Consider the following 12,127-nt stretch of genomic DNA (forward strand, 5'->3'; position numbering starts at 1 on the left):
AAACAAAACACATTTGCTGACGGATTCATTAAGTGTGAAAAAATGCCCCTTGCAGCCGTCTGCCAAAACCTTAAGAAAGGAAAATGGAGCGGTAACCCAAGCCCACCAACACAGCATTATTTACCCATAGTGCCTGCACAAACACGCAGATGGTAGCAGTGATGGATTAGGTTGAGGTTATCCCAGTCAGGCAGCGCCATGATAATAGAGTGAGTGCTTTTGGGCCAGGAGGACGTGGATGCAGAGGTGATGAAAGTGAGGTCCAAGAAGAGAGATTTCTGGTCAACATACCACAGAGGATTAAGTATCTGGTTTCTCCTCCTGCCTCTAATCTGGACCAGAGGGGACGGTTGTCCCCTTGCTAAACAACACATATTGATAGTGTTTGTGGCACCTCTGAAGCCGGGTTAAGGCTCGGAATTAAACTCGGGCACTTAGAGCGGGAGGGCCTGGATTAGGGATGCCACTGAAAATTCCTCTGTAAATGTTTCGAGGGCATGATTTCACTTCGAGAAGTTGACAATATTGAAGCAGACACATCTTATTATCTGAGGACAGATGGATGACAGGAGGGAGCCGTGGGTGGTCAGTTACCTTCCAGTCAACGCAGGTGTGACAAGAACCCCCGACAGCCCTGATGGCTTCGCCCCGTGAGCCGGTGATGAAGAGGGTGCTGAGTTGGACAGGATGGAGAGTCATGTGAAAGGGGTCAGTTAGTTCCTATCACAGGTGTGAACAGTGGAAGAGGCTGAAGGTGACAGAGACTGATGGTCAGCGGCCTAAATAACTTCCTTACTTCATGTGGAGGACAAACAGTTTGTTCGTCTGTGTAGCTTCTCTTTCTAAAAAGAGACGGATGCCACACTGCTGCATCACAAAAACTAACTTAGTTTGGTCCATAAATGTCAAAAAGGGCTCACACTCGAGCGTTCAGGTGACTGAGAACACAATGAGTTTCAAATCCACACTTTTTTTTTTTATCAAAAAAAATGCCAATTCTCAGATGTGAGAGAAAGGCATTGACAAGTTTGTTGTATTTTCTAATTTACTAGAAAAAAAAAAGAATAAATAAAATAGTGAACATGGAAGTTTCTGATATGAGTTTTCTATTTATTTGGGTTTGTTAGCAGAACCCTGAGGTGGAGGACATAAACTGGCTGCGCAAAAATATTCCCACCCCTTGAGTTAAAATGTGTCCCATCCATTCCTAATGAATGAGCATCCAAAAGATCCTCCCTGAACACAGAAATCAGAGTCTGACAAAAATTCATACTGGTGAATAAAAACTGACATCAAACACAGAACGCAAAAACCTCAAACTCATAACTCTGATGTTTTTATTTCAACTCATAAAGATCAACAGGCAGATGAAATATGGCTGCCATCTGGCTGTGACAGGCACTACAAATCAGGGCAATAAGCCTCCTGGAGGTTAGTGTAAAGGAGGCCATAGACTTAACGTAATCAAGGATTCAACCAGAATAAACCAGAAAAAATCTGAGTGAAAGTTAAAGAAAAAATATCCTCCATATGTAAAAAGTCACGCACGGGACAAATGCTGCATGTATCTGTGTATAAAAAAGCTTTTCCAGCGTTTCCAGCCACATCCTGTGGCTTTGTGCTGAGTTCTCATTGAATGACCTAAGTAAGGAAGTTTGGTCAGATGAGCTGTTGAACAGTGATCATAACCATGAGATGTGGCTGAAAGGTCTGGAAGAAAACTAATAAGTGGACTTCTATTAATCGACTAATCATTTCACTGCTGAAGTCCAGCTGCTGTTATTCTGACTAAAGCAACATTTGTTCCCACTCATCTCACCTCAAGGGTCACTTGTTCATTTGTTCACACAAGCACCTGTATAATGGCGTGTAGGTTCGTGGTCCTGACCCAGCGAGGTCTGGACTCCTGTGGACCTCTGAAGGTGAGCTGTGTGTTTCTGGTATCGAGACATCAGTAGCTGAACCTTTAAGTTCTGGAAGTTGCGAGGTGGAGCCCCGTCCCGTCCCACAGATGCTGCATGCTTGAATTTGTTATTTGGTTATTTATTAACAAAAGTACAATGCATAAGCTATATAATGGAAGGGAAAGCCCCACTCCTCCGCTCTGAAAGCAGAATCCCAGGACACATTTGAATGCAATAATGATGGTCTTTTATTGCAAACCAAGGAACAAAATACAATCTACTGCACTTTCATCTTTGATTCCTGTGAGACATCAATCATCCAGATACAACATACAAATAATTGGTCAGAAACTCTCACAAACAAATTGAAAAAAAAAATAAAAAATAAAAAATAAAAAATAAAATAAAAAGAAATAAGAATAAAATAAAAAAGCAGTGAAAACAGGATCGCCCTTGGACGCTCATAAGATAAACTAATACTCTGTGAAAATTACAGATCTCATAATAATAATAATAATAATAATAATAAAAACAAAACAGCCAGCATATTTACAACACAATAATATTTTCTATCAATCTGGCTTGCCTCAATTCCCAGTGAAACTATACTTAACAATTTTCTCAGTAACCAACTTGTTACATGTGTCCTTTTAAAGTATATAAGGCATGACGATTAACCTTTTGTCCATTTCGCTGTTTTGAAAAGAGCAAATCTTAAATATCAAGATAGAAGAAAGGACCAGTGGGCCCTCCTCTTAAATGATATCATCTTTGTCTTCTTTTAAAGTTTCTGTGCACTGCTTAGCCCTTCTAAGGCACCAAATATTCAGTAGGGGAGTCCAGAACAAACTGTACAGAAAAACATATAAATCAAACTGAGAGAACAGCTAACCCTAAACTAACTTATTAGCACTATGTACATGTTTATAAACGTAAGTGATGAGAAACAGTGAGCATAGCAAGAGGTGCATAACTTAATTTACATGTAACTAATTGAGATCAGAGCCTGATCCAAAAGGATACAAAAGAAAAGAACATCCATCGCTACAGCTAATTTAGTTTTCATCAAACAGTCTTTCGAGATGAGGCAGAAGCTGACGAAAAGATCAGACAGCAGTTTGCTTGAGGCGACTTTAGCAAATAAGAAACTATTTGACAGCTATGAATCAGCCCTTGGAAAATAAGAAGAGTGTGCATGCATACATGGATGTGCTATTTACTGTATCGCTGAGCTCAAGCACTTTCATTGCCAAGTGCGATGATTTAAAAAAAAAAAAAAAGAAATTTAATTAAAAAGCTCGGGGTTTGAGGTGAGGCTGCTCTTTGGATGTGGCATATGTGTGGTGGCCCAGTGCGTGTGTGTGCGATGAGAGTGAGAGCAAGCTGAAGAGATTAAAGTGGTTTATTCTCAGACATCTGAACGTTGGATTGAAGCCCTGACATGGGTCCAGAGGGGTTAAAGAAAAAAAAAAAAAAAAAAAAAAAAAAAAAGAGCGAATGAGAGAGGAAATTTGCACCCACAATCTAGAAAACCCCAATAAGAGAGAATGAGTTATTAAAGTATCACCCCCCAGGCAGGATCTCACTGTGATACACATATATGGTTTCTTTTTCTACAACACCCTGATTGGCTAAATAGGGATTTTTCCAAGAGGGGGTATGTTTCCCTTTAATGTGAGGCTCTAGAAAGGCCACTTTGATCCATGTATCATTCCTGAGGAAACAAAAAAGAGGAGAAGAAAAAAAAAAAGAATTAAGTGGAAAAGTGTAAGGTCAAATCAAGCAGTGAGAGATGAGATCACTGATGATGTCAACTCTTTTGTTTCAACTTAATGTCAGTGGGTTTGTTGTTTGCAGGAAAAGAAAAAAAATATAGAAACCCTTGGGGGAGCTGTTACCAAGACAGCTGTAATGTTGATGGTTCTTTCTCTTTTTTACTTATGGATTAGGTTTCTACTTTCCACAATTGCTATATATCCACAGAGGAGCTGCTGAGGAGCCAAACCCCAACATTATAGCTTGTTCCATGATCAGCAAGTGATGTCAGACACTTGAAATGTTTCCAAGGTATCTGAATAATCACACTTCAGACACATACAAACTAAAGCTGAAGGATCTGTTTATTTTTACTCCTTTTCTGTTTAAAGTGTTTTGCTTATTTACCATCAGGAGTCATGACTGGATTGTTGAGCGGGAGCAGTGAAACTGTCGGTGGTTTATGGAGCCACATAATGTCAGATGATGACAGCTGTTGTAGTCACATCTGGTATTTATAACGCATTGCTTTGATCCTCTGTTTAAATAAAATAAAAAAAAAAAAAACCTTAAACTATAATGGCCAATTGGTGTTAGTCTTGCAGACAGAAATCTGAGGATAAGCAGGAGGGAAAATGGCAAAGACAGATACAGCCTGTTATCATGTGTAAGTAGAGGAGGCCAAGGCCCTGCTAGCTTCCTTTGATGTTTGCTGACAAATGTAAAAAGAGTTGTGCTTTTTCATTGCAAGAAAGTGGCTGCATTAAGACATTTCAATACTGATATTAGCGCATTTGACTAAAGTTATAGCCCAGAAGATTCTCATGAAGTTAAACTCTACTTTTGATTTGGTAATGATCTCTCTGTGTCACAGTTGTCTTTGGTGGTGGCAGACTCCACCAGCTCCACTACCTAAACACAAGGGGTTTCACAAAAAAGCGACGCATCCAAAGTGACATCATTAGCTACTGTTTATGGTTTTACTTGCGTCAGAGCTGCATTAAGTTACTGCCGATAAAAACCGAGCCTCCATTCGCTGCTGATTTCATTTGGTGGAACAGATTGGCTCTTACTATGAGAAATGTTTGTCTCAGAAGTTAGCGCTGACTGCTCCAACTCCTCAGTAAGCTGACTCGAATTTACTTTGTCCTGCTGCTGTGTGGAAAACTACTTGCACCACATGCAGCATGAAATCAAATCACGGTTGCAGTTCAACATCATGAGTGTGTTTGGTTAAGCTGAAAGTAAAAGTACTTCTACAGAGAGTGACCTCTTTCGGTATTGCCAGGCTACAAGGTTGCTCTTTCATATATGATTTACAGAAGATCATCTAAACAGCTCTATAAAATTTACAAAGGGCTGTGTCTTTTGTAATGCACTGCTTTAGTATTCAGTCACCTTTCATTCCCTCAGTAAGTCTGTGTAATTCTCCCTTTTAATTGTGTGACTTTCCCTTTAACTTGATGATACATTTTGTATATAAAAAAAAAACCTCATGCAATATTATTTTCTTTATATACTGCTGCAGCCATGATAAACATCTCACCTGTATGAAAAGGCTGTAAGCAACAAGAAAATGCCACAGAAGTTGTGAGGTTTTCCGGGAGCAAAGCTCAGTCAGTCAGGGATATAAATACTTCAATAATAAGAGTCTGAACACCTGACCGGTGACCTGTTAAAAGACAGGTGCAAACACAAACAAGCAGTATACAAAACCTCATTCACACCAGTTGAAACTTCAATGTATGCCAAAGCCTTTTAAGCCTACACAAATTATATCACTGAGGCCATCCAGCGTATTTGTAGCTCCTTGAAATGCTACAATAGTGTAATACAATCCACAAACATGTCCTTAAGGTTAAGTGGTTACAATCAAGGCAGAGCTGTATGGCTCAAAGAGCTCATTGTGAAACTGAGCTGAGAAGTTTTGTTCATCCTTTAACTGAAATGACACAACCTTTAATGATATTTGCCACTTGTTAAATTATTCTCAGTCAGTCACTTGTCTGTTTTTTCGTTTAGCTTCTTTGCTCAAACATACCACTCTCTGCGTGAGATCACAGATCCGTCCATGTGGGACACATAGTCGCTGTCTGTGCCATTGTCATAACAGTCCTCCGGGAGGTAGGGGGTGCCGTTGTTCACTATGGGACTGTGCACAGGAGGCCCACAGGGATGCATATTTTGGATGTTGTAGTGATCAGGATAGTAGTTTCCCTCCTTGAGCCCACTGTGGGCATCCCCCCTGTCAGCCCAGTCGTCCCTTTCCTTGCGTTCGGGGGTGTAGTCTGGGTAAATGATGTCTCCACCCAGTTTGGGTTTTAGCTCCTGGCTGCCTTTACTTGTTTTGTCCCCGTACACCTCCTGAAGTTCATGTGGCTGCAGCACATCCAGCTGAGACTCCTTCTGCATGTCGGAAGGTCCCAGATACTGTTTGGTGTAGTAGTCCCCTCTGAAGGTTCTGCGTTGGCGCATAAAACAGGCCCCACCCAGGATCAGCAAAAGGATAAGGAACAGAACTCCGCCCACAGCCCCACCAACTATCGTACCCAGGCTGCTGTCGGATAAGGACGCCAGAGTAGGGGAGGTGAACAGGGCTCTCTGCTGGTCCGTAGAAGTGCTGGTTCCAGATGTGTCGTGGAGGAGTGATGCTGTGGTGCTGGGGGCTGCAGTGGTAGGGGGAGGATCTACAGAGTGAAGATGTGATGAAAAGATTTAAACCAGAGAGCAAAGACAGCAGATGGAGTGAAAAATTATAAAACTAAAGAGGAGAACGACAGCACTTTATACTCTGTAGCGACTGACAAAACAAGTGTGAATGCTCTTTAGAATAATTCAGAACACTGTACAGTGTCAGGGCAGAGACATGACCCTTCCTGACACCAAAGAATCTGTTCAAAGCTGTGCTGTGGAGAAAAAAGGGGGACATGAAAATAGTGGAAAGAGGTTAAGTGCTAAATGTCATTGTGTGTGTGTGTGTGTGAGAGCATAAGAGAGAGTAAGAGAGTGATCGGAGGACAGTGGACATGCATTTGTGAACATCTGAGTGAGTGTGATTAGCTCTTCCCCCTTTCTTTCTAGACCCGACTGTAGGGAAGTCATGTGAGACGATGAAACACTGTGATCGATGTGAGTTTCCTGCATCTGATTTGTCCTCCTGCAGACACTGTCTGTGACAGCAGCCAAAGCAGCAGAGAAAAGAGCTGTGGGGAGCTCAAGGTCAGGATAAGTGTCTCTGTTCAGACCTCCAGCCTCTGGGGCCAAGAGCAGCCTTACACCACGAGTCGATCTCTGCACAGGCACATCAAAGTCCTGACTACAAAGCAATATGACTCGCACAAATGGAGGTCTGCATCTCCAGGAGGTTTTTAAGTAACAGTTATAAAAAAAACGGAATTCCTGCAGAGCAATAATGATTTCCACAATTTGTGTAATTTAGTAAGAATCTAATTACCTGTAATTATACACTGTGTGTGAGCTTGTAGCGTTAGGGGTAAAGTAAAAGAATGAGAGAAGATAACAGAGGGATCAGGTCAGTGAACTGATACACTCTTGCTCCCTTCATCAGTCGCCATCAATCCTTTGCTGCAGCTGGACATTTCATGTAAGTTATGAGCATCTGCAACCATGTAGCCAATGATTTGAGAGACAAGCAGCCAAAAACCACAAGGCTACAGAGACCACTGGGAATGTGAAAAAGCTACACCAAGCAGCTTCGGAGGGGAGGGGGGTATCACTGAGCTCAACCTGGCTGTCTCCACAGGGGAGGGAGGCGAGAGGCCTCATGCCCAAGTCGTAATATTTGACAAGAGAAGCAAGATAATTGCTCAGTGCAAGTCTGTCCTGGACAGGATGTCAGCTGTGCTTTCGTTTGGAGCAGCACTCCAAACCAGGCTTCTACACAGATGGAGCCTGACAGCAATTTTTGGGACGTATCCAGCTCTTTCCCCTCAACAGTGAGAAACCAAAGGACTGTGTGAGTTAGCGGAGTACGTGTCCAAAAGCAGCAGTTGCTTTGTTTGGAAAAGGATTAAAAGGAGCAGAGGAGAAATGAAAATAAAAAGAGATACAGAGTTCTCAGGATCCACACCCTGACTTTTACAATAATGAACTCAAGTAGCAAATCATAGACACACAAAAAGAAGCAGACAGGAGATGTTTAGTTTGCTTTAAGTTTTCTGATGAGGATTTATGTAACTGAATCAACAGTATTTAACAGATCCAAATGCAGACATCAATTCTGGTGAATTAAGGAAATGCCCTTAAATGTAGTTTCAATGTATTCATTCTTTCATGTTCAACAGCTTATCCATTTCCAGATCGCGGGGGGTACTGGAGCCAATCCCAGCTAACTCTGGGTGAGGGTGGGGTACACCCTGGACAGGTCACCAGTTCAACACAGGGCCAACACACAGAGACAGACAGAAACGAACAACCACTCACACTCAGACTTTGACAATTTAGAATCACCAATTAACCCAAACATGATGTCTTGGATGGATGGATGGATGGTGGGAGGAAACCCACATCGCTAACCACCATGCCGCTGCCACAATTTTAATGTATGTAAATGTTAAATCAAATTATATCCATTAATCACATTTTTATGCAGAACTTCTTTAAATGTAAAATATACAATTGAAAGACATAATTTATGTGTTACCCACCCATCTGTGTACTATAAATCTGTGAACACAATTCATTGTGTTCTGCTGTGAAACATGACCTTTATCAAAACAAAGAAAAAGGCTACACGGATGCTTGCTTTGCAGAACCAGCAGGGGTAAACACTTATTTCCTTATCTGGGATATATAATGTTGCCAAAACCACAACACTGGAAACGTTTGGTACTGATACTCTTTATCTGCACTCTGATGTGCTCCTCTGTTGCCAGGAATGTGTGAAAGTGGATCTAGGCAGAGACATACATACGGGGGCTTAGCTCTGTTAGAGGTGTTGAACTAAAGGATGATCACACAGAGAGCGTAATCTTACATCAGCAAGGCAGGGTAAATGTCAAACGGCACAGATTTCTTGGTTACTCAAGGTAATTTATAGAAATAAGCAGATGGTTATGTCCATTTTACCATCTTAAGAATCTGAGTGAGGAGGTCAAAACATACCTTGTACCCAGAGGTTTACATTCTGACTGCGAAGACCAATGTCATTTTTCACTTCACAACGATATACTCCTGAGTCATTGCGTTCCAATGGCCGAGTGAAAGCAAAGCTATTGTTTGAGATCTCAACACCTTCTGGCATAAATCCGTCCAACCTGTGAAACAATAAAAATATCACAAATATTTCAGTTCGTCATAGGCAAACATGCTGATGAAACCTCTGACCTTATACATTACATTATCCCTGTTGGTGTCAGGGACAAACTACAAAGTCTATATAAAAAAAATATCCATGACTTGAAATTGCATAACTGCCCTGTTAGATCAGTTGCCCTGTTGCAACTATTATGTGATCACATGACTGTGATAATTAGAGCTGACTGCACTTTCATCAATCAAGAGGAAAAGATACCTCCAGGAACATAAAGCTAGACAGAAAAAGTAAGAGAGAAAGAAAAAAAGAAAAGAAAATTAAGAGTTTAGTTGTCTTGACTTCACTGGTGGTGTCAGCCCAAAGGAGACCATATTTCTTATTTTCAAAGCAAGATGATGACAAAGAGCTGCCAATAGAGCAGTGTTGCTCTGATGTATGAACCGGTTGGAATCTTTTATTTATAGCAGGCGGTCTCCCTGATTGGTGCAGCAGTGCATTTGACAGCTCCAGTGTCCGAGCTCTAAACTTATGCTGGAGGTAATTTATGGACAGGAGCTTCTTTGCTGCTTAATTGATGTTTTTAGTTAAAATCTCTGCAGCTTCACAAGTACTAACAAATTTCTTATTCATTATTTGCTATAATCTTATGTGCTTAGCTACAAGCATGGTAATTTCTTGTATGTTGCTGAACGTCAAAATAACATGAAAACAAAGAAATGGGAACTTATGTTTTAGTTGATTTAACTTTTCAAATTTAGCTGGAAAAGTGCTAAATGTAAATTCAGTTGATTATCCTTATACACTTAATCTACTGCTTATCTGTGCAGGGTTGCACGTGGGCTAGAGCACCCTGCACAGGCCACCAGTCAGATACAGACATAAAAATCCATTAATGCCCAATGTAGTGGCACCAATTAGGCTAATGTACATACAGTACCTCTGCACTGTGGGAGGAAGACAGAGTACCAAGAGGGAGCACAAGGGGAACATGCAAACTCCACACAGAAAAGCCCAAAGGCAAAGTGTTTGAACACTGACATTCTTGCTGTGAGCCAACATTGACAACCACTAAACGGCCATTCCTCTCATGACTTCACAAAAACTATCTGAGTAGCCCTGAATGACTCAAAAATTACAAAGGGCTGCAAAGGTAACAACAGTTGGCACAAAGCACCTGTCACATTTGCAAGAAAGTGACAAAAGACAAAGGGACATATTTTATATTGAAAGTAGGAGAGGGGCACAACAATACAAAGATCTACATGAGGGCTTTTCAAACTCCCCTGAATGAGGTCACCAAAATTCTAAATTAAATGTAGCTAAAGTTTTGTAAAAAAGCAAGGAGTTGTGTGAGTTGTGTTTTAGATTTCTAACATTGAAGGGTTATTAGATACAAGACACTGTACAAACCTTTTTGATGTATCTCACAGTATAAGCAATGATAATCAAAATTGCAGCATACAAGCACATTTGAAGAAGAAAATTAGTTTTTCAGATCTTGGAAAAAGTTTTCTAGGCACACTGACCTGATCCATGTGAAGTGGCGGGCAGGTGGGTTGGCTTTGGCACCACAGGTGAACTTCACATTCTCTTGACCCACATACCAATTTTTGTCAAGTCCATTTATTGATACCATTGGTGCAACTGTAAAAGAGAATAAAAGAAATAAATACAACTATTTATAAAGTTACAGTTTACACACATGGTTTTGATTCCTTAACACAGAAAGATCCAGGCTGGCCAAAATGTGTTTTATTTCATATTTTCAAAAGGTAAAAGAATAGAACTTTATGATCAGTCACTGTGATCACAGCAGCCTGATGACAAATGAGCTTTCCCAGAAGGAACAAAGCGTACATTATAAGCACTGTAGCGAGCTGTGACAAAAACAAAGGCTGTGCAGGACTAGAGCAGGGTACAGGACCTGATGGTGAACATGAGCCAAGAGAACAAACAAATGGCCCTGGGCTGGTGGAAAGTTAGAAAATGACAGTCACCCAGACAGTAGATGCACTTTAGCTACTAATAAACTCTAATACCTACCATGACAAAGACAAAAAAAAAAAAAAAAAAAAAAAAAAAAAAAACTGAGCATGGAAGACGGGCAGGAGGAGCCTAAATTGAGCCTAGCCCTAGCACATGCCACAGTAATAAAATATGGCAAATACTGACTTAGATATCTAGTTGTTCATTTTGATTTCCCTGGAGGACAAACGAGGAACTCATTACAGCACACAGGAAGATGTCTTGGCTCATTGTGTCCACTGACCCTTTTCATGCAGTTCAATGTTGAAATTGTGCTTTTTTTGCACTTAAAATCCCTTGCCTCTGCATTTGACATGATTTATTGAGCTGGAGAGCGTCTTCCTGTATTAGCCCTGGTTTTCCTGCGTCTCCATACACTGCCCCCAGCAGACTCCTACTACTTGTATTCCTGCTGAGGCCTGATCAATATTTCATAAAATGCCTTCATTAGCCTGCGCTCATACGGTCCAAACACAGAATAACCCTTAGTACTGCTCACCAAGCAAGTATGCATCAATAGTTATAGCAAAGAAGGAAAGGTAGTGAGCAGGCTAGTCATAAATCAAGCTATCATTGTGTGCTAATATCTATAAGATGTACTGTACCTGTAGGGTCTGCACAATTAGAGCCATAATAATAATAACGATGATTCTGTATTATATCTTGCTATATCTGGTCAACAGTGGTTATTTGACATTAAATGGAATGAAATTAGACCATAACTCAATGCCAGTCACAAAACACTGTACAACTCTACACCATTTATTGATGAGGACTTATACTTAACCTAATTCAAAGCATTGGATTTGTAGTAATTTAACACAGGGAGTGAAAGCTCAAGTTACACCACAAAACCACAGAGACAAAAATTTGATTTGTATCTCTCTATATTTTCACTTGGTTTGTCAAAATGTTTTTGACCAAAAACTGTTTTCTGTTAATAAATCCCAAAAAAAGATTCCAACATTGTCTTTGTCTGCTTCTCAATAGTTTCCAGCTTCCCAAGCACATCTGTGTAGCTCCAAGTCCATTCATTCTTAGACATTTTCAGTCTCAAGTGTCATTATTTTTGACACTGATGACAATGTTCTTTTCTTGACAGTTTATGCATATTTAATATTCTCCTGAGTATTAACAGCATCAGAGTGGTGTTTATCTGGCCAACTCA

The 12,127-nt window shown here is 40.6% G+C and overlaps 1 protein-coding gene across 1 annotated transcript in view; it reads right to left on the reverse strand.

Moving 5' to 3' along the window:
* Positions 1-4,245: 4,245 nt before the first annotated feature.
* nectin3a (nectin cell adhesion molecule 3a) overlaps positions 4,246-12,127 on the reverse strand; it is a 28,576-nt gene continuing 20,694 nt past the window's right edge. Inside the window, exons 4-6 of the mRNA XM_029518041.1 lie at positions 10,461-10,578; positions 8,784-8,935; positions 4,246-6,346 (exon numbers count right to left, since the gene is read on the reverse strand). Coding sequence (XP_029373901.1) covers positions 5,691-6,346; positions 8,784-8,935; positions 10,461-10,578 — 926 coding nt within the window. The 3' untranslated portion in view covers positions 4,246-5,690. The remainder of the gene's footprint in view (positions 6,347-8,783; positions 8,936-10,460; positions 10,579-12,127) is intronic.

The sequence above is a fragment of the Echeneis naucrates genome, chromosome 13 (assembly GCF_900963305.1).
Source record: "Echeneis naucrates chromosome 13, fEcheNa1.1, whole genome shotgun sequence".
NCBI classification, from domain to species: domain Eukaryota; kingdom Metazoa; phylum Chordata; class Actinopteri; order Carangiformes; family Echeneidae; genus Echeneis; species Echeneis naucrates.